Source organism: Nanorana parkeri, unplaced genomic scaffold (assembly GCF_000935625.1).
Source record: "Nanorana parkeri isolate BGI_ZX_2015 unplaced genomic scaffold, ASM93562v1 scaffold1622, whole genome shotgun sequence".
NCBI classification, from domain to species: domain Eukaryota; kingdom Metazoa; phylum Chordata; class Amphibia; order Anura; family Dicroglossidae; genus Nanorana; species Nanorana parkeri.
In genome coordinates, this window is record NW_017307890.1 from 295,288 (window position 1) to 317,652 (window position 22,365).

Here is a 22,365-nt window from a genome sequence, read left to right on the forward strand (position 1 = left end):
TCCCCCAGCCAGTCACCCCTTTTATGGACTTACTAGGAGTCCTCACTAGTGATGGGCTCGGGCGTGTTCGCAGCTCCATGTGCCGAGCCCGCCAGGAAGGTGACAGCGCCAATCACAGGCACTGAGACAAATTCTGATCTCTGCAGCTGCGGACCGGGATAATGTCTCAGTACCTGTGATTGGCGCTGTCAGCTTCCTGGTGGGCTCGGCACGTGGAGTTGCGAACACGCCCGAGCCCAGCACTAGTTCTCACATCACCAGACCCTTCACACTGGTGTTACATGGATGCCAAAAGTGGCAGCCAGGGGCGGGGGGAAGGCGGGGGAAGAGGCAGAGCTGGGGGGGGGGCTAAGTTATCATGGGCCTCTGGGTTGTACTTGCCCCCTGGGCTAAAAGTTGCCAGTCAGTCCATGCTGTATTCCACAACTGCCGGACGTCGAGAGCAGATTAAATTGCGAATGGCATCGGCGCCCGGCCGTTGCGGTATGCGGGATTGTGGGCGGCGTTGGACTAAATGTCGCAAACGCGGGGTGCCGATGCCATCTGCAATTAAATCAGCTCATCGGTGGCCAGCGGTTGCGACATGCAATGAAAATTATTAGTGCCCCCCCAGATTTGACTGTTGTATCTTATGTGCCCCCCCTACATATTGTTCCTAGAGTCGCCACTGCCCACAACCCTGACCCGGTGGTTGTGGGGGTCTGTGGGCAAGGGGGCGTACATGCATCGAAGGACCCCTTTCATTAAGGGGTCACCCAGATGCCGCCTCCCCCCTTGTGAATGAGTAAGGGGTACCCCTACCCATTCACTAAAGGGTTAAATAAAATAGTTATTAAAAAGTCCAGACTTATAGATAAAATCCTTTATTTGGAAAAAAAGAAAAAGACATGTTTTTGACAAGTCCTTTATTTTTATTTTTTTTAAACCCCAAAAATGGATCCACCGACGTAATCCAGGGTCAATCACGGCGTCCAGCGTTGTCCACGACGACAACACGAAATAAAACAATAAAAAGTACATAGAAATAATAGTTGTTTTTTTTTTAAACGACGACCACCCCGTCCGCTCCCTGCCGCATAATGGCATTTTGACAGATGCCGGCAAAACATAAATAATTGGGCGGAGCTAGCGGAGACAGCTACCTCTACCCAAATGTGTAGTTTGACGTCATCTGACAGAGGAGCCATGATTGGGCAGAGTCATCATGACTTTGCCCAACCATGGCTCTTACAGAGTACTGAGCCCTGATTGGGCAAAGTCTTGCACCTGACCTGCGGTGATGTGCAAGCCTTTACCCAATTAGAGCTTCAGAAATTGCCTTGCCTTGTGGGATGTTGCGCGGTCGAACAGACCGCAAACATCCCACAAAGTTCTTGCATTCGGCGAACGTTTGAACTAGCGATGTTCGAGTCGAACTCACGTTCAACTCGAACATCAAGCACATCACTAATGAGCACCACTGCTATGATCATCACCTCTATGAGCATCAACTCTATGAGCATCACCTCTATGATCCTCAACTCTATGAGCATCACCTATATGAGCATCACTACTATAAGCATCACCTCTATGATCATCACCTCTATGAGCATCACTACTATAAGCATCACCTCTATGAGCATCACCTCTATGAGCATCACCTCTATGAGCATCACCTATGTGATCATCAACTCTATGAGCATCACCTCTATGAGCATCACTACTATAAGCATCACCTCTATGATCATCACCTCTATGAGCATCACCTCTATGAGCATCACCTATATGATCATCAACTCTATGATCATCACCTCTATGAGAATCACCTCTATGATTAAAGAACTATGGGGTCAGGGCTTTTCCCCATAGTTCTACTAAGGATAACGGGAGGACACAAACTAGCGTCCTCCCGTCACCCAAAGCTCAGTATATAATTCAGGGAGGGAGGGTGGGACAACCTGCTTCCTTCGTCGATTTCCAGAAAGAGGACGTCCCTCAGCCCTCGCAGTCCCTTCCCATGCGGCTCCTCCCGGACACCTGACTCCCACGTCCAATCAGGTAAGAGCAGCTATTCCCATTTTATTTTTAACCCTTTCTCCCGGGACTATTCCTCCCCCCAGTCATGTAGCCCCTCCGCTTAGTCTCTCCGTGTCTGTCTGTAATGCAATGTATCAACTTCATGAATTTATTGGGGGGAAAAAAAGGATGCCTTTGTTTTACATGTAGATGTTGTAGAGGCCCGGTTGGGCTGCCCTCTTATGCTGAGGTTTGCTCCAGCTCTTACACCTATCCATTACTGTTGGGTCTGGTTCATCTTGCCAACCAAAAAGTACCCAAATTATGAATGATTCATAGCACAACAGGACTGTGAAAAATGAAGGATATGGCACAGGATGTAACACATGGCCTAAAAATGGCCATAGGTTGTAGCACTTTGATAAAACAACTTTTGATTCAAGTTTATTATCAAATTTACAAACCAATCAGCCACAAGGAGATGGAATTGAAATTGACCCAACTGCATCTGGCAAAAAAAAAAAATCGGATGACTTATGACTAAGATGGCATACTTTAGTTTTCGATGAGTTAAGCATATCAATATATTGTCCAGTTTCAATGTTACACTTGGCCAAATTAGTTGCGTGAGATTACTGGTGTAGGAAAATTGGTTGAAATTGACTGCAAATACTCACATACACTATATTGCCAAAAGTATTGGGACGCCTTTAGATGCACATGAACTTTAATGGCATCCCAGTCTTAGTCTGTAGGGTTCAGTGTTGGGTTGGCTCCGCCCTTTGCAGCTATAACAGCTTAATCTCTTCTGGGAAGGCGTCCACAAGGTTTAGGAGTGTGTCTATGGGAATGTTGGACCATTTGTGAGGTCAGGTACTGATGTTGGAGGAGAAGGCCAGGCTCGCAGTCTCCGCTCTAATTCATCCCAAAGGTGTTCTATCGGGTTGAGGTCAGGACTCTGTGCAGGCCAGTCAAGTTCCTTCACCCCAAACTCCCCCATCCATGTCTTTATGGGCCTTGCTTTGTGCACTGGAGCGCAGTCGTGTTGGAACAGGAAGGGGCCATCCCCAAACTGTTCCCACAAAGTTGGGAGCATGCAATGGTCCAAAATGTCTTGGTATGCTGATGCCTTAAGAGTTTCCTTCACTGGAACTAAGGGGCCAAGCCCAACCCCTGAAAAACACGTAGTCACTGAGCTCCTGAGAGCGGCCCATTTTTTCACAAATGTCTGTAGAAGCGTCTGCATGCTGAGGTGCCTCATTGTATACACCTGTGGCCTTGGAGGTGATTGGAACACCTGAATCCAATGATTTGGAGGGGTGTCCCAATACGTTTGGCAATATAGTGTATATGGGCAGCTTCAATCTCTACTCAAACTCCTTTAGATCTACCAAAACTATGTAGTAGAAGCCCTACTTGAACAATCCATTACATTCGTACCTGGCCAGGTAGAGTCTCATACTACATAACTGTTGGCAGATCTAAAGAAAAGGGAAGGATGTGCACTGGAGCGCAGTCGTGTTGGAACAGGAAGGGGCCATCCCCAAACTGTTCCCACAAAGTTGGGAGCATGCAATGGTCCAAAATGTCTTGGTATGCTGATGCCTTAAGAGTTTCCTTCACTGGAACTAAGGGGCCAAGCCCAACCCCTGAAAAACACGTAGTCACTGAGCTCCTGAGAGCGGCCCATTTTTTCACAAATGTCTGTAGAAGCGTCTGCATGCTGAGGTGCCTCATTGTATACACCTGTGGCCTTGGAGGTGATTGGAACACCTGAATCCAATGATTTGGAGGGGTGTCCCAATACGTTTGGCAATATAGTGTATATGGGCAGCTTCAATCTCTACTCAAACTCCTTTAGATCTACCAAAACTATGTAGTAGAAGCCCTACTTGAACAATCCATTACATTCGTACCTGGCCAGGTAGAGTCTCATACTACATAACTGTTGGCAGATCTAAAGAAAAGGGAAGGGGGTATGGTCAGCTTTAATATCTGGAGCCGACCCTTGTAGGTTCAATGGCCGGCCAACAGTGGACACATTTATACAGCCAGTGACTTTTCCCATTTTATATCTACTTAGATATCAGCATATCCATTACAGATTGGGCGGGTGGACCCATCTACCTTCCAGGTTCGGACCAGGTTTGGTCTGAACCTGACCTCATACCTATTTGTCACACAGTACTGTCTGTAGAATCAGCATGATTCCCCTTTAATATCTAGTCATTGATATTATTGGTATAAGATGATACATTGGGATAATGCATCTCTAGTACAATAACATCTCTTTCATCTCCAGGGAGAGAGCTGACTTGAAACACATGTGAGCATCTAACCTCCCGATGAGCCGACTCTCAGCTGATGTGAATACGTTACGGGCTCATTAGCTGCTCATTAGTAGCTGCCACATGAGGGGAGATCACAACTGTTTAAAAAAATAAAACCGATGTGTGAGCTGAAAATGGCTCAAGGGTCTCCAGAGAGTAAAAACGCAAGGCAGCCTCTCAAGGGGGCAATAAACTAAAGGCAATTAAAATGCCCAAAATTTCATCAGGAATATCTGCCGTATACAAGTCTTAAAAATATACAAAATGACCGGAAAAGATGAATATTATCCTCACATAATGCAATATTGTTACTTTGTTTACTTTTATTTGCTTTTCATAACTATAAATTATATTATTATTGTCTTATGCAGTCTGACTCTGTACAGTGGAGCTTACACTCTAATGCCCCCCCCCCACAGTCACATCAGTCTCTGTACAGAGGAGCTTACACTCTAATCCCCCCCCCCCAGTCACATCCGTCTCTGTACAGAGGAGCTTACACTCTAATCCCCCCCCCCCAGTCACATCCGTCTCTGTACAGAGGAGCTTACACTCTAATCCCCCCCCCCCAGTCACATCCGTCTCTGTACAGAGGAGCTTACACTCTAATCCCCCCCCCCCAGTCACATCCGTCTCTGTACAGAGGAGCTTACACTCTAATCCCCCCCCCCCAGTCACATCCGTCTCTGTACAGAGGAGCTTACACTCTAATCCCCCCCCCCCAGTCACATCCGTCTCTGTACAGAGGAGCTTACACTCTAATCCCCCCCCCCCAGTCACATCCGTCTCTGTACAGAGGAGCTTACACTCTAATCCCCCCCCCCCAGTCACATCCGTCTCTGTACAGAGGAGCTTACACTCTAATGCCCCCCCCCCACAGTCACATCAATCTCTGTACAGAGGAGCTTACACTCTAATGTCCCCAACACATTCACACACTATTATTATCATACACTTATATACCTCTGAAAGAATGTAATATGGCTGTACAAAGACATATTATGTTATATTATATTATAATGATAGTAACAAGGGATGGGCTTAGATTTGGGCTGAACCTGGCCTGAACCTGAGCCCTACCGGACACAGAAAGAATTCCTCTGAAAATGGAAGGCAGCTCTTTCTACTATCACCCAATCAGCTCTGGGCTGGGGAGCCCCCCCCCACCCACCCACCCAGCAGCTGCAAGTAAGCTGAGGGGTGCAATGCAGTGACATCATTGACCTTTTATGGCTACGTGACTATAAATGACATTTACCTAATATGGCCATGTGGCCCTATAAGGTAACTGAGGGCAGGATCAGCATCGCACCCCTTTGTTTATGTGCAGCTGCGGGTTCCCCAGCCTGCAGCTCACTGGGCAGAGTGTCTATGTTCCATGTCCAGAGTGGCACTTCCATGTTCAGAGGAGTTCGGTCTGAACCTGAGCTCATCCTTAATAACAATCCTAGAAAAAACTTTGAAGTATTCCCATTGGTCTTGGCTCTGGGTGAGCTTACCCTCCAAAATCCCCACCACGGTTTTAATTATGAAATTTAAAAAGGGGCATCTTTCTAAATCAGTGAATGTGGCATTCATCAAATATTCACTGCAGGCGAATACTCCTGGTGCATGTGTTTTAAATAACAGGGAATGGTTAACCATCTGTGAATGTTTGGTGAATGTCACATTCACTGCTTTATAAAACATGCCCCTAAAACTGTACCATAAACTACAGTAAACCAGACCCTTTGTGGCCTGAAGCAACCCATACTGAATGACTATGATATGTCTCTATGGGTTGCTTTAATTATTGTCCTTTGCTCAGGCTTAATGAATAAGCTTCACCAAGTCTACAGTCCTGGGAAACTTCAACTGGGCCAAGATCTCACTAGGTGTTCTTTAACCCCATCTCTTCTCAGGGAACCCCAGAGGCCCTTACATGCCGATGGCCAGGTTGCAAACTAGCGTCCTCCCGTCACCCTAGGCTCAGTATACCGCGAGCTACAGCTCCCTATATACTGAGACGCCGCAGCTGAAGCGGATCCCGACAATTGTGCCGGGATCCGCCCAGCTGCGTGAGTGACAACTGGCTCTGCCTATCTAGAGGCAGAGCCAGCTGTACCCGCCCCCTTCCCCGTCCGTTCCGCCAGTCAGCGCTGGAGGATCGGAGCGGGGAAGGGGGGAATCCAGCCCCTCCCCTGTCACGGCTCTCTGCAGTGACAGGATCGAGAAGTGAGCGAGCGTATGTGTTCGCTCACCTCCCGATCTACTGAGCCGACCTGTGACAGTCTCATTGTCACAGGTCGGCTAGAACTATGAGGTGAGTGAAAAGCACCCCCCCTCCCCCCTCATAGTTCTCCTTTAAATCAGCTACATATTTTACATTTTGCTAATCAGCAAAGCCCATCCTCACTGGAGAGCTCTAGCTCTGACTCAACAGGGGCCTTGTCAGACCTCTGTATTGATACGACTGCTTCCACAAAGAGAGCAAGGGTCCATCTCTACAACGAGGCAAGCTTTTCTATCCAAGCTGCTTTCTAAAGAAAACGTAACTGTAAACTGCAACATGTTGCATGCTTTTTTGCTCTTTTTATTGCAACTGGAATGTATTTAGCTAAATCAAACTGGAAGGTCCGTTGGGCTTCAAAATCATCAGTAGAACTTTAGGGGTCTCGGCTTCTTTAGTACAGGCCTCCAGTGTCTCTTCAACTCCCTGGAATGACTGTGATCCTGCCTCTGCTAATGAGTGAAGTTGTGATTTCTGAGGCATAATAAAGTTGGGTGTCTGAAGTAAGGTATGGGTGCTCTATATTGCTACTCCCAGATCCCTACTCCATAGATCCATGTTTTCCATACTTTACACCAGTGTTTCTTAACCCTTTTTCAGTCATGGCACTCTTTGAAGGTATGCAAAATCTCAAGGCACCCCAGTCTAAAATGTAAAAACCATAAATGTCAAATTGTTGGCCCCTCCAAAATCCATGCCAGACCCTCAACCCAGATGGATTTTAAGGGTGACCCTTTACAATTAAATCCTCCCTGAATGGATCCCACCCTCCATGGATTAGCATCAATATTTAGGGGTCTATTCACGAAGCTGCCGAAGGATCTGGCCGTAGCTTCGGCCGATCCTTCGGCTAGCTTCGGCCCCAGGACCCCTTCGGTTCAGTAGAATCGAAGGGGTGCTGTACGGGCTATTCACAATAGCCCGTACAGCTCCCGATCGTGGCCGAGCGGCTCAGCCGAGCAGCATATGCATATCCCAATCCGGTCCATCAGCAGAGGGCGGGTACAATGCTAGTTTACTATTGGCTATTGCAAATTGCCGCCGGACAATAGGAAACTATTGGGCAGAGCTAGCTGTCACTATTCATGGTGGTAGCGGCGGGCCTGCCTGCACTGTGGAAAGGAATAATGCTGTGTGAAAATGTTGAGGTGTCTCTGAGTAAAAAAGACACCCCCAGGGTGCCACAGCAACTGAGTTGAGAAAGGCTGCTTAACACTGAGGAGGCATTAGTGAGACCATCAAGCTAGAAACAGCTCTATATAAGTCAAACCAAATGCCCATTGGCATTATATGGGTATTGTATTATTGCGTGGCATTACCACGTTGTTAGGTGGCCTCAAAGTCACCCAGGGTTCTCAGCCAGAGAGGCTGAGTGGCTCCAGGAACTAATTACTTGTACCAGGAGAGAACTGCCTTTTCAGTGCTTTCCGGGTTTTCTGGATCATAGTTGGGATCCTGGAGCCGGGAGATTTCTTAGAGCTCTGGGTGGGTCGAAATCTCCATTCCTGGGTCCATGGGTTAGTAGCAGCCAGCACCTGATTGTGCACCTGTGTACAACCCTTATAAGGAGTGTGCTGGGATGTGTTCAGGGCCCCACCTGGGAGACAGGAGAACTCCACCCAGGAGTGGAGGCCAGTGCAGCAGGGAGCTGTGGGTTTGTGGAGCCTATTGTGTGGGTTGGCACGTTATTGAGGTTGTCTGGAGGAACCAGACAGTGGCACTGAGGATTGAGGCCGGAGCAGCAGTGTTGCAGCAGACAACTGTTAAAGTACTGGGACACCGTGAGTGTGTGGGGCAACTCGAGGATTGGTGAGCCAATAGATGTTATATGCTGGAGACGAGCTACCTGTATGTTGTCTGCCTTTTGAAAGAATAATAAAGACTTTTGGTTAATGGAAAAACCGCTGTGCGAGTGCTCTGTGAGCTCCCCAACATTACAGTATACAATGGGTATACAATGGCCATGTAATTGTATACCATATACTGTATGTGCAATAGGCTAGCAGATAAGGCTAGCCAAAGGGGAGTAAAAGTATGACTTGAGTGGCCCTGCCCACTACCATCAAAGAAGGAATAAACCCCTTGTGGGTTTATTTTAAAAGTGATGGCATGCCAATGGATTTTGAATTATAGAGGCAATTCTGTCATTGGTCTAAAGGGTAGAAGGTTTTGGTTGTTTTTGGCACACCTCATCATTTGTGGACTTTTTATCCGGTCAGATGATACTACTTGTTGTAACTAACTATAGTCACACAACGAGACAACCGCATGAACTAAGTACAGATTACTTAATAATTATTATTATTATTATACAGGATTTATATAGCGCCAACATTTTGCACAGCTCTTTACAAAATGTAGGGAGACAGTACAGTGGGTTGGGAGGGCCCTGTTCATGAAAGCTTACAATCTAGTAAGAGGGGCAGGTGATGCAAACGGTAATAATTGCGTGGGGTGAGTTAATGGAAGAAGTAAAAGGACAGTTATTATATTGAGGTGGGATAAGCTTCTGATATGGTGACACCCCCTGGCAGGTGATACAGGGATAACCTGAGGCGCGGAGTCTAGGCGCCAGCCAGTTTTCACCAGAACTCCTGATGGTGGAGATGGGTTGCACTGCTTGCTGGTGCCAGGTCGTGGCTCCCAGGATCACCCCACCAAGGGATGAGCCGGACAGGAGGGTTTCGAAGAGGAAACGGTAGAGGTCCTGACAGGAGAACAAGAGAATGGTCTGATGGTCTGGATCAGCAGCAAGTAGATCGGAGACCAAGTTAGGCGACAGCAGTGGCGTAACCAGAGTTATGGGCGCCCGGGGCAGACATTTCCCCCCCCCATATTATATAAACATCCACTGGAACTGTACCCCACACATAGGTCAGCAGCAAGTAATCAGTTGGTAAGGCAGGAGACGGGAGCATAAGTGGCTGGCAGATTCGGCCTCCAAGCAGTCTTTGTGCCATTCCCTTTGGGGGAAAACAGCTTTTCAGGAAAATGTTGGAAGAAGCTATTAAACGTATATCAGGAGGGAAGTCTGGTCTTATGCCACTAGAAGGTAGAAGACAACGGCAGTCCTTTCGTCTCTTCAGATCATTGAGAGATCACTATAGAGAGGCCAGATCTTATAGGCCCCTGGGAAGGACTCCTTTCGTCCCACATGAAAACACAAGAAGGGTTTGCTCGTGTATCCAAGAATAGAGGGGCCACCGGTCCTAAAGTGGCAGACAAGACCATCTGAAGGTGCGTCCATCGAGCGGATTTCAGTAGGGGCCAGACTGTCCGTATTCGAATTGATGTGGGCGGAGAACGTATCAGATAGATGGATTCTGGACATTTTTGTGTGTGTCTGTAAAAAAATATGTCAAGGCAACTGGACTTGCTGTAATTGGATGCCCAGTGAAACGTCTTCAAGAAAAATACAGCAAGTCCAGTTGCCTTGACTTATTTTTTACAGATATTCCGTGACATGGACGAATGGGAACTTTCACAGACAGCTCCAGCTGTGCTCTCTCTTAAAATCTCATAATGCTCCGTGACTCCAGTGTCATGGGTGTGACTCCATCAAAAGTCATTGAAAATATAAAATATCAATTTAAAACCACATAAAAGTTTATAAATATTTTACATTTTAAAATAAAATTCACCCAAGACCAACATAGTTTCTTTTTAAAGGAGAACTATGGGGTTAGGGCTTATCCCCATAGTTCTCCTTAGGGTAACGGGAGGACACAAACTAGCGTCCTCCCGTCACCCTAAGCTCAGTATACCGCGAGCTACAGCCCCCCCGGTATACTGAGACGCCGCAGCTGAAGCGGATCCCGACAATTATGCCGGGATCCGCCCAGCTGCGTGACTGACAGCTGGCTCTGCCTATCTAGAGGCAGAGCCAGCTGTACCCGCCCCCTCCCCCGTCCGTTCCACCAGTCAGCGCTGGCGAATTGGAGCGGGGAGGGGGGAATCCAGCCCCTCCCCTGTCACAGCAGAGAGCCGTGACAGGATCGAGAGGTGAGCGAACGCCGGTATGTGTTCCCTCACCTCCCGATCTACTGAGCCGACCTGTGACAGTCTCATTGTCACAGGTCGGCTACAACTACGAGGTGAGTGAAAAGCACCCCCCTCATAGTTCTCCTTTAAGTTTAGTATTTTTTTTATTTTATTTTTTAATTTGGGAGGAAACCTTAAAAAAAACCACAGGAAGAATATACACAATATATAGCTCTTATCCTAAAGCTGTAAGACTGCAAGTAACCGCTGCTGGGACAATAACCCAAATCAAAATCAGGAAATGTAAAAAGAATACATTCAATAATCACATTTCCACATAATATATATTTTAGCATTTATTGTCGTTGTTTCCGTGTTTTATTGCTTTTCTATTTATTTCCCTTTTCTGATTATTTTACATTTTAAAAAATGTCTATAATGTTTTCTACATTTCTAAGCGGGCATATTAAGCCATTTCTTAAAGCTCATTAGTATTACAATTAAACTTCTTAACGTCCCCAATCCCCAGTGGCAACCTAAGATAACAAGACTCATCAATAGTTGCCCAATGGGGAACCCTCATAACTGACTGCAGATGATAATGATGCGTTATGTTACAGTTTTATCCATCGGGAGCAATTATTCTGCAGATACTGTGAGATCAGCCATGCCGAGGGAGGTCATTAGGATCGCTTGGTGATGAGTCTTTTACAGCATTGTCACTACATCTGCACAATGTGGATTCCAATTAGTTGACAGGCATTTAAAACCTGTACAAATGAGCAATCCCACTGGGGGTGTCATGGGAGCCAAAGAACATAACGTTAAACATGTAACAATGCTAATTAATGTCGTAATTAGCTACACAGATTTCATTTCTGATACATGAAGATAAAGGCAGTATTGCTTGAAATAAACTATTATTGTTATATTATTATACTATTATTGCTATATTATTATTCAATTATTGTTATGTTATTACTGTTGTGTTGTTAGCATAACAATAATCAAATAACAATAATAATAACAATAATAATAATTATAAATATAAACGCATCTCAAATATCTTGCATGGACTTATTGTGCGAATGTCCAAGCAATTAGAGGTACATACCTCCAAGTCCTTGACCTCACACCCCAATGTTGGGCTTCTCTAATGAGTGAAGTCTTTGGACGCCCTGGAAATGTTAAAGCTTGCCCGCTCCTTCCTTCTGCGCATTGCTTTGGGCCAGTTAAGCAGCCCATCATGATGATGGGTCAGTGGAGATGTGTGGTGTGCCAAACTTGACATTATCCAGAAGTGTCAGGAATATGCCCATCAGAAAGTCATTCAGCTGCAATAGACGGTTAAGTGTTGAGGACCCAGTGTAGCGGAGGTGTAAGGGCTCATTTTAGTGGTCAATGAATCGTTACCTTTAGGGCAAGTGTAAAGTTATAGGGGCAGGTTAAAGGAGAACTATGGGGTCGGGGCTTTTCCCCATAGTTCTCCTTTGGGTAACGGGAGGACACAAACTAGCGTCATCCCGTCACCCAAGTCTCAGTATAGCGGGAGCTGTAGCTCGCGCTATACTGAGACGCCGCAGCTGAAGCGGATCCCGACAATTATGCCGGGATCCGCCCAGCTGCGTGAGTGACAGCTGGCTCTGCCTATCTAGAGGCAGAGCCAGCTGTACCCGCCCCCTCCCCCGTCCGTTCCGCCAGTCAGCGCTGGCGGATCGGAGCGGGGAGGGGGAAATCCAGCCCCTCCCCTGTCACAGCAGATAGCCATGACAGGATCGAGAGGTGAGCGAACGCCGGTATGTGTTCGCTCACTTCCCGATCTACTGAGCCGACCTGTGACAGTCTCATTGTCACAGGTCGGCTAGAACTATGAGGTGAGTGAAAAGCACTCCCCCCTCATAGTTCTCCTTTAAGTCTCAAGGCTTAAAGGTTCAGTGCTCTTTAAAACAAAGTGCACTTATTCTTTTTACTCCTTCGGCCTCAGATAACCAATCCCATCAGGGCAGGCCTGAGACAAAAAATAGGCCTGGGCATTTTAGACCAAGCAACCAAATCACGTGACCCCCGACAAGCCCTACAATCCATATACCCATTGCACTCCTGACCGCTTATCTATAATAAGAATGGTTGGGTGCATCGGCAGTCGACGGATGGCTACCGTCCAGTGATACAAAAAAGTATGGACACCGACACTCCAAAGGTAGAAGTACGTCTATTTATTGACGCACGTGCCGGCGTCCAGACTTTTTTGTCCCCGACAAGCCCTGCCCGGTTGCAATCCAGGTGCTGAGCCAAACACGGAAGTGGAATCAAGAGGAGGGGTAGCCGCTGGTAAGTACAGGAGGGCTACAGCTGACACACAAGCCTTGCTACAAGCAGCATCAGTGGCGGACCTAATAACCAAAGGGCCCTGGTGCAAGATTTTATCTTAGCTGTCTCTAATGTTGCAGTAGAGTGCTGGACTTACCTGTGAAACTGCAGAGCACACCATAGATCCTGCATAGCCCACCTGAGACTCTCTATGGTGGGCTCTGCAGGGTCCCAGGTGGGCTGGGCTGGCCGTCGGGATCCCTTTCCCTGTACTTCCTTCCAACTCCTCTTACGTGCTGCTGCTGGGGCCTGGCCTTCTCCACCCCCTCCCCTGTCACCTCTGCCATGCCGCCCCGGTACAGTTGATACCCATGTAAGAGGCCCCCCAGATCCCTCACATGGGTACCGGCCATACACCGCTGATGGCGGTGTTCTATCAAAGGTTGTGACTACGTTAGAACGTGTGACCGGTGACGTGGTCACACGTTTTAACGTAATCCTGCCCAGTTTTTCGGCGGTGAAATGTGTGACCGCCAATAGGTGAAGCATTCCAGCGCTTTCCCAGCTGTTCCAGGGCAGATCGGCATCGCAAATCACAAGTGCAGGAGAACCGATCTGCCCTGAAACAGCTGATCGGTCCTGAAAAATCACTTCTATCCGACTGCGATCTCACATTTCACCGCACTCACAAAGTCGGATAGAAGTGACATTTCAGGACCGATCAGCTGTTCCAGGGCAGATCGGTTCTCCTGCACATACGATTTGCGATGCCGATCTGCCCTGGAACAGCTGGGAAAGCGCTGGAATGCTTCACCTATTCCACCGCCAAAAAACTGGGTGAGATTATGTTAAAATGTGTGACCAGGCGTTTTTTAGCGCGTTTTTCCGTTTAGTGAAACTCGTTTCACTGGCGGTATGATTTTTTCCCCCCTTTATTTTCTCTATTTAAAAAAAAACGTTTAAACTTCCCGCCGGCTCCGCCCCCTGCGACGCGGCCGCTCGCAAGGGACGTAACCCGGAAGTCGGCAGCCGCCGGAGGACACAGCGGGGATCGCGGACAAGGTAAGACCTGTACGCTGTATTCCCGAGTGTGGCTCGGGGTTACCGCTTTGTTAACCCCGATCCACACTCGGGAATACCAATGTAAACGCGCGGCAAAACGCCCCAAAGTAGCACCTGTACTTCTTTGGGCGTAGAGCGTTTTGCAGCGCGTTCCTACGTGCTGTAAAGCGCCCAGGTGGGAACCATGCCCATAGGCAATCATTGGTTTTCACATGTTGAGCGTTTTACAGCGTGTAGGAACGCCCAGGTGTGAACCAGACCTTAAATGACTCCTCTGTCCTCCTCTTCTCCGCTGTCCCACTGTATCTGTGCGGGTGCACGCTGCTCCATAGACTTGCCTTGTGTCTCTCCTCGTCTCCCGGCCGAACATCTGAAGAGCACATGCGCCCTCCCTAAGATCCTTTGCGGCCGCCCAAGACTATTCAGATGTTCACACGGGAGCGTGCAGCGAAGAGACAGGTAAGTTTAAAGCCTTTTTAAAAGGTTTTTAAAAAAAAAATGTTTTTGCATGTATCTACCGCTTGCTAGCAGTAGATACACTATATTGCCAAAAGTATTGGGACACCCCTCCAAATCATTGGTTTTCATGACATTTCACGCAAAAATGCAAGTTTGCCTGTGTAGGCAAAAATCCTAGCACCGGCCCTGACTACACTATTATTGACACCTTTAAATGCCCTTCAAAACAACATCTATTATGCATGTCTCTCTCTAGTACATTTCACATTTCATCCATTTTTACACTGCAGTATCATCTGCTCTCTCTTAATCCTTACTGAGAGTTTGATAGGAACTACCCGGACCCCTCTAATTGGTATATACATAGTGTAAAAATATGTTTCATCGCAGAGTCAGATAACGTTTAAAACATTAAAGTGGCAGTACACATTTTATTTTAAAGAAAAGGGAAAGTAACTATGTGGAGTTTTTCCTGCATATTCCAACCAGACCCTTATCTAAGCATGCAACCAGGGTGGCCAGGAAATATAGGACAGCATGTGCCCCCCCTTCCTGTATCAGACCAGGCCACATGCCTTTCAACATGGGGAAGGTAGAGCAGAGTGGAGGTATGTGCAGATGCAGCAATGGGTCAAAGTAGGGAGTGGTTGGACTATACATGTCCAATCCAAGAAGTGAACTCTGTAGACAAGGTGTTGATGGTGCAGAAAATTCAAGTACCATCCATTACTGTGGACCTGTTGATTGCAGTGAAGTGGACCTGAGTGACTTGGCACCATAAATCATGATACCCTTCTCTTTCAATACAGGTGCCTGTTGGAAACACACACAAGGTAGTGGGCACCTCTGTGGTAGGATTGCGGACAAGTAGCTGGGGACAGGTCAGTATAATAGGTACTTACTATTTTTAATGGCAGTCCCAGCCCAAACAATCAGGGTACCAGATTGAAGACCCAGGATATGTTCCCTAGGTGCCTAGGCCTTGAAATTCGACTGTCTTGATTTCCAGCCGAACGCCTGGCAGTAGGGCTGACTTTGAAAGTGGGAGGTCCAGCATTAGGAGCCAACCAGGTATGAGGTTTGCACATGAGCAGAAAAGGAACATGATGACGGGAGTAAGAAGAGTGGTGACCTTTTCGGTGTGCTGCAATTGCTTTACTGTCAGGGGTTGGGTTTGGGGTGTAATCAATCTGTATTGCCCAACTGCAGTTGAGATAAGGTAGGCCACCAAACTGGCTCTGCTGTCTGGCAGGGTTGTGTAAATCCATGTGTTATTTTATTTTTGTAGGTCACAGAACAAGATGGACAATGCCAACTTCTATCAACCTTCCATAAAGACACTTAGCTTTGGAGATATAACTTCATTAAAGGAGAACTATGAGGCGAGTACTTTTCACCTCACCTCATAGTTCTAGCCGACCTGTGACAATGAGACTGCCACAGGTCGGCTCAGTAGAACGGGAGGTGAGCGAACACATACCGGCGTTCGCTCACCTCTCGATCCTGTCACGACTCTCTGCCGTGACGGGGGAGGGACTGGATTCCCCCCTCCCTGCTCCGATCCACCAGCGCTGACTGGCGGAACGGACAGGGGAGGGGGCGGGTACAGCTGGCTCTGCCTCTAGATAGGCAGAGCCAGCTGTCACTCATGCAGCTGGGCGGATCCCGGCATAATTGTCGGGATCCGCTTCAGCTGCGGCGTCTCAGTATACCGCGAGCTGCAGGACGCTAGTTTGTGTACTCCCGTTACCCTAAGGAGAACTATGGGGAAAAGCCTTAACCCCATAGTTCTTCTTTAAGGTTTCTTTATTGTGTCTTAGTTTTATTTGGGTACGTCCTAACTCACGTTTACAATGGTGTGCTGATCGCTACCATCATACTGAACAGAAGTCTACATGAGCCAATGTACATTTTTATATCCCTATTGTGTTTAAATGAAATCTACGGCAGTTGGTCCTTCTACCCCCCTCTCTTCATAAACCTTCTTCAGAAAACTCATACACACGCTGCCTGATACAAGTATTTTGCCTCCACACCTATGTGTCATTTGAGATGACCATACTGGCAGCTATGGCCTATGGCCGCTATGTGTGCATCTGTAACCCGCTGAGAAACACCAGCATCGTGACCTTATTGACTGAATTCAAAGGGATTGCTGGAGCTTATCTGAATCCTATTATATTGTTTGGCACTCAGTTGATTTTGACAGTCAGACTTTCATTATGTTCCTCAGAAATCCTGAAGATCTACTGTGACAATTGGTCAGTGGTGAGGCTCTCTTGCATTGACACAACATTGAACATTCTCTATGGACTGTTTGTGACTACAACATTGTTGGGGGTCATGCCACCACTCTTTATATTTTATACCTATATACAGATTTTTAAGGTCTGTGTGAGGTCATCAAAGGCAGTTAAAGACAAGCCCCTTCAGACCTGTACTCCGCACTTGATAAGCATTGTAGTTTATGTAACTTATACCCTCTTTGAGATCCTAATCTACCGATTTGCTACGGCTAAGCCGCCCCATGAACTGAGAGTCTATACATCTGTGCAGATTTTAGTTGTGATGCCAGTTATGAATCATTTCCTTTATGGGTTAAAGTTGAAGAAAATAAGGACTAAGATAAGAGATTTGTTTTTAAGAATTAAGAATAATTTTTTTTGTAGCCCAACTGATGGACGTGCTGTATAAAGTACTGCTGGTATTTGTAGTGCTCTATAGCAGGCCCCATTCTGCATTGCAGCAATGCAGAATAGGACCCTCTATAGAGGACTACAAATCTCAGCCGTACTTTATACAGCATTGCCATTTTTCCAACTTTTTTTGTGACGCCACTGGAAGGGTGATCACCAGTCAGCAGTCAGAGTCATCTTTCACAGTGTGCAGGAACATTATTACATAGCAAGTGAACTTTTTTGTTTTGACATCCATTTTTAGACATGGTTTTGGTTTCCCTGCTATCAGGACCCATTAGCTGCTATATCACCTGTATTGGTGGTAGTTACACCCTTGGGTGTTAGCACTGGGCTGAAGCTGATTATTTTCTTTAGGGATGCACCAATACCATTTTTTCGGTCTGGAGTACGAGTACCAATTATTATTTTTTTCTGGTACTCGCCGATATCGAATACCGGTGCATTGTGCCTCGAATATCAGGAAGTCGGGCAGCGGATCATGACCCATTGCCCAGCTTTCTGATTGCCTATGAAGCTGGTGTTCGAGCAAGAACACTGGCTTCAGAGGCTGCCTGGCTTCCTGACCAATCAGGAAGCCGGGCGGTGAGTCATGAGGTGCCATCTGGTTTCCTGATTGCCTACCAACAAGTGAAGCCGGCTTCTTAGCCAATCAGGAAGCTGGGCGGCACGTTCCTAGGCAACCTGGCTTTCTGACCAATCAAGAAGCCAGGAGGTGGGTCATTACATGCCGCCCGGCTTCCTGATTGGTTAGGAAGCCAGGCTACTTACCAAACCCAACCGCCCGGCTCCCTGATTTGAAAGGAAGATGGTTCCATGCTCCCTCGGCACTGCCGGTCAGAGGGAGATCTCCCTCTGACCAGAACTTACGGTATCGGAGGTTAGTATCGGAGCATTTGGGCGAGTATCTGCACCGATACTAGTATTGGTATCGCTGCACCCCTACTTTTTTTCATCTGGCAATACACCACTGGAAGGAAGAGAGAGCGAGGTGCTAACCTACAAAATCCTATTCTGTATATTGACACAATTATAATTACCATTTTTAAAAGCCCAACTTTGGGTTATTTTATTTGTATTTTTTAGGGCTGTGGAAATTAACGATTAATTTCTCGATTAATCGTTAAACTTTTTGATCGATTAAAATTATTTTGCTAGTGAAAATATTTACCTCTCCGACGGCTTCCGGGAGTCCCGTCGGAGATCTGGTGACTCCTCCTCCTTCCCCAAGTGGCTCCGTCGGCTAACGAAGGGAAGGGGGGAGGAGTCCGGTGACGTCGATGTCCGTGACGGCTAGCGTAGGGGGGAGGAGTCCGGTGATGTCGATGTCCGTGACGTCCCCGGACTCCTCCTCCCTTCCCTTCGTTAGCCGTCGGAGCCACTTGGGCCCGTGAGTTTGCCCAAGAAACTTTCTGCACGAGCGCCAGCCAAGGCATTGGCCTATACACATACAGCACAGCAATGAAGTAATAAAATGAACTAGGATCACACTAATCCAGCACGTTATTATTCTGAGTTGCCTCACTCAAGCGGCGGCCATATTGAGTGAGGCACGTGAGATTAATAACGTGCTGGATTAGTGTGATCCTAGTTCATTTTATTACTTCACTGCTGTGCTGTATGTGTATAGGCCAATGTAGTTGGATCTGTATGTGTGTTATAATTAATCGAGTAAATTTTTTTTTCAATTAATCGGACACGAAAATTTTAATCAGTAACAGCCCTAGTATTTTTTAAGGTGCCCAAGTAAGAGGTAAAATAAAGAAAGCAGCTCTTATTGCAATACTCACTGCTTGTCCGGTACTGTTCCCCCCACAGTCAATTATTTTTGCCCCAATATGCATAGTTAACCTGGAAGACTGAAGACATTCTAGGAGTGTAGGGTGTCATGGACGTGGTGTAGGGTGCCAGAAGGTGGTGTTATGGTCATCATATCAGCATTGTCTTCTGCATCATTGGGTACCCACCACCGCAAGGGTATGATCCATAGAGGAAAAGGATCCTGCACATCACAGGACTGGTCTGAAGACTTAAAAAAAGCATAACTGGTACCCAGTGTCCCCATAAGCACTAAAAGGATCTACGTCAGGAGAGGATTACATATGGTCAAATTCTGTATTGGGGCTATAGTGTTATTAGAACAATCTTATAGAACATAAACTATGACAGTTTGGGGTCAATTTTGGGAAGCTTTTTAGTTTGATGTTTTATATGCATTTTTTTCTATGTCTTGAAAATTTTTAGTTTACAAATAAACATTACACACAGGGTACACCCGTAACTCTGAATTTGCAGGGCATTATGGGTTTTCTATAAAGAAAGTAGAAGAGAAGCTGCTTGCTTTCAGACTCTCTCTGTGATTGAGATTTCAGATGGTCCTTCTAAACCCTTGGTTCTCAACTGGTGGGTCGTGACCCAAAAGTGGGTCGGGAGCCCTTGTTCAGTGGGTCACCACATACCATCCAATTTTGTAGAAGAGGCTCCCTAGCCTCCCCCTAGCTCAACACTATCAGTTCTCGGGCCAAGCAGCCATTCAAAATATGCTGCCTGGTGCCGAGTGTCAGCTTGAGGTGAGGTGGGGTGGGATGGAGCCATGGCCGCGAGGGAGCTTCATCCATATATGCATTGCTTGCAGCTCCCTCGCGTGCCTTGCAGAGGTGCCTGGACCGGAGTGACATCACATTCTGTGTCCTGGCACCTCTACAGGACACGCAAGGGAGCTGTGCAAGCAATGAACATATGGATGGGGCCATGGCCGCGAGGGAGCTTCATCCATCTGTGCATTGCTTGCAGCTCCCTCGCGTGCCTTACAGAGGTGCCTGGACCGGAGTGACATCACATTCTGTGTCCTGGCATCTCTACAGGACACGCAAGGGAGCTGTGCAAGCAATGTACATATGGATGGAGCTCTATCACAGCACAGCAGCCCACACTGGACCCCAGGCTAGAGGATCCACTCCAGTTCTCATAAGATAGTGAGACTGGGTTGATCTGTACCACAATGCCGGGCGTTCCATTGCAGTGCAACTTGCGTCACGACTTAATGGCCAAGGACAAATGTGGGTCCTGATGTTACACAGGTTGAGAACCACCGTTCTAAACAGAGAAGGGGGAGGAGTCAGAGCTTTGATTGATTCAGTTGGGTGTTTAATTTCAGCTTGAGCTATTAAGCTTTTAGTCCCGACTCTAAAAAAGACAGAAACTATATACAAAATCAATACACCTTCTCCTTAAAAATAGAACTTCCATATCTTTATTTTCTTCATCTATGTAATATGCTACAATTGGTTGCCATGAACTTTGCTCTCCCTTAAGTGGAAGATATAAAGGATCTTAACCCTGATATCTTTCAGCTTCAGTCCGTAAATTAAAGGGTTAAGAATAGGTGGCACCACAAGGACCTGGACGGACATGACCACCCTCAGCTCATATGGGAATTCCGTAGGTATAAAGCGATACACGAGGAGTTCGAAAAACAAATTGCAAACAAAATTGGTGATGGTAATCAAGTGAGGGGTGCAGGTCTGAAGAGCCTTGGCTTGAAAGTCTTTTGAGGAGCGGGCGCAGGCCTTAAGAATCTTAATATATGAGCAGATGATCAGCATGGGCATTAAGGCAATGAACGTAGAGGCGATAAAGAGGCCAAAGCCATTATTCACTGTGGTATCTACACAAGCGAGCCTCACGATGGACCAGTTGTCGCAGTATATCTTCAGTATAATGTTATCGCAGAGTGGAAGCCGAATCGTCAACACAATATGAATGCTGACCAGGACGATCGTGTACGACCAGGCCGCGGCAACCAGTTTGAGAACCGTGTTCAAGGACATAATGTGGTTATATCTCAAAGGGTTGCAGATACATACATAACGGTCATACGCCATAGCGGTTAGTAAGGTCATCTCGCATCCTAAGTAGGTATGGATACAGTAGACCTGTATAACGCATCCAATGTAGGAAACGGTTTCTATACTGAAGAACAATTGCACAATAAGGCCGGGGAAAAAGGAGGCGCTCCCGTATAATCCATTGACGCATAAGACGCCTATAAAAATGTACATGGGCTCTTGCAGGGATTTGTGCAAAGCTACGGCGGAGATCACTGAGCCATTAAATAAGACGATCAGCCCATAGACAAAGCATGCTATAACACTGTAGATGTATCTCGTGGACAGCATGTCTCCAAAACTGAGAAACAGCACCGTTGGGTGACCAGATGTGACATTTTGCATTTTCGGGAGTAAGAGTAATGTTTTCCTAATAACAAAAAGTTGAGATTTGATTGAAGTAAAAGCAATTTAGGATGTGCACCAGTTTCTAATGATATATTCCCAATACGTTCACTGGATACTGTCAATCCACCATGACCATTGCTTGGCAAGATATGGAACCGGATTGCCGGACTTCTTTCAAAGAGAAATTTCTATTGGAGACAGTTCGGTCAGATACCATGTAAGTTACCAATTCTGTTTCTGTGCTGTGGAAGGGGACTGGAACCCTGGAGGAAGTAAAGACAAACTGGTGAGAACATAAAGCTCCACAGAAGTAGAAGGCTTGGTGGGAAACCAAACACGAGACTATAGTGTATAGTGCAACTCCCTCCTCATTGGCCTACCTCTACACAGGCTCCTCCCCCCGTCAGTCTATCATGAAGGCAGCTGCTAGACTAATTCACCTGACCAAGCGCTCAGTGTCTGCAACCCCCCTCTGACTCTTGAATTGTATTGTGATTGTAATGTCTTCCTTATATTGTAAAGCGCTGCGCAAACTGTTGGTGCGATATAAATCCTGTATAATAATAATAATAATAGTGGATAGTACTATCCAAGATACACAGTATGGCTGAATGTATATAAACACCTCTCCAAATGATTGAGTTCCGATGTTTCCACTGATAGATGCAATAGGCTGTCAATAGATGTCCTCAGTCTTTCATGTTAACCACTTGCAGTCCGCCCATTGTGAATACACGGGTGGACATTACATCAACATATGGAAACTTCAGCCCTCGTGTACCAGAATACCCCTACAAACCGGCGGAATTTTTACATTAAAGGAGAACTATGGGGTCAGGGCTTTTCCCCATAGTTCTCCTTAGGGTAACGGGAGGACACAAACTAGCGTCCTCCCGTCACCCTAAGCTCAGTATACTGCGTCCTGCAGCTCGCGGTATACTGAGACGCCGGAGCGGATCCCGACATCGATGTCGAGATCCGCCCAGCTGCGTGAGTGACAGCTGGCTCTGCCTATCTAGAGGCAGAGC

General features: G+C 46.8%; 2 protein-coding genes across 2 annotated transcripts; one reads left to right on the forward strand and one right to left on the reverse strand.

Annotated features, from left to right (window-relative positions):
- The first annotated feature begins 1,449 nt into the window (after window positions 1-1,449).
- Window positions 1,450-20,280, forward strand: LOC108799073 (olfactory receptor 51I2-like). Its single transcript, XM_018570891.1, is given in 6 exon segments — window positions 1,450-1,828; window positions 15,216-15,273; window positions 15,695-15,775; window positions 16,207-16,400; window positions 16,403-16,956; window positions 20,260-20,280. Coding segments are annotated over 6 exon segments (1,287 nt in total).
- A 100-nt stretch (window positions 20,281-20,380) lies between these two features.
- Window positions 20,381-21,334, reverse strand: LOC108799074 (olfactory receptor 52D1-like). The gene has a single exon (XM_018570892.1). The coding sequence runs from the start codon at window positions 21,332-21,334 to the stop codon at window positions 20,381-20,383; it is 954 nt and encodes a 317-aa protein (XP_018426394.1).
- Window positions 21,335-22,365: the final 1,031 nt, after the last annotated feature.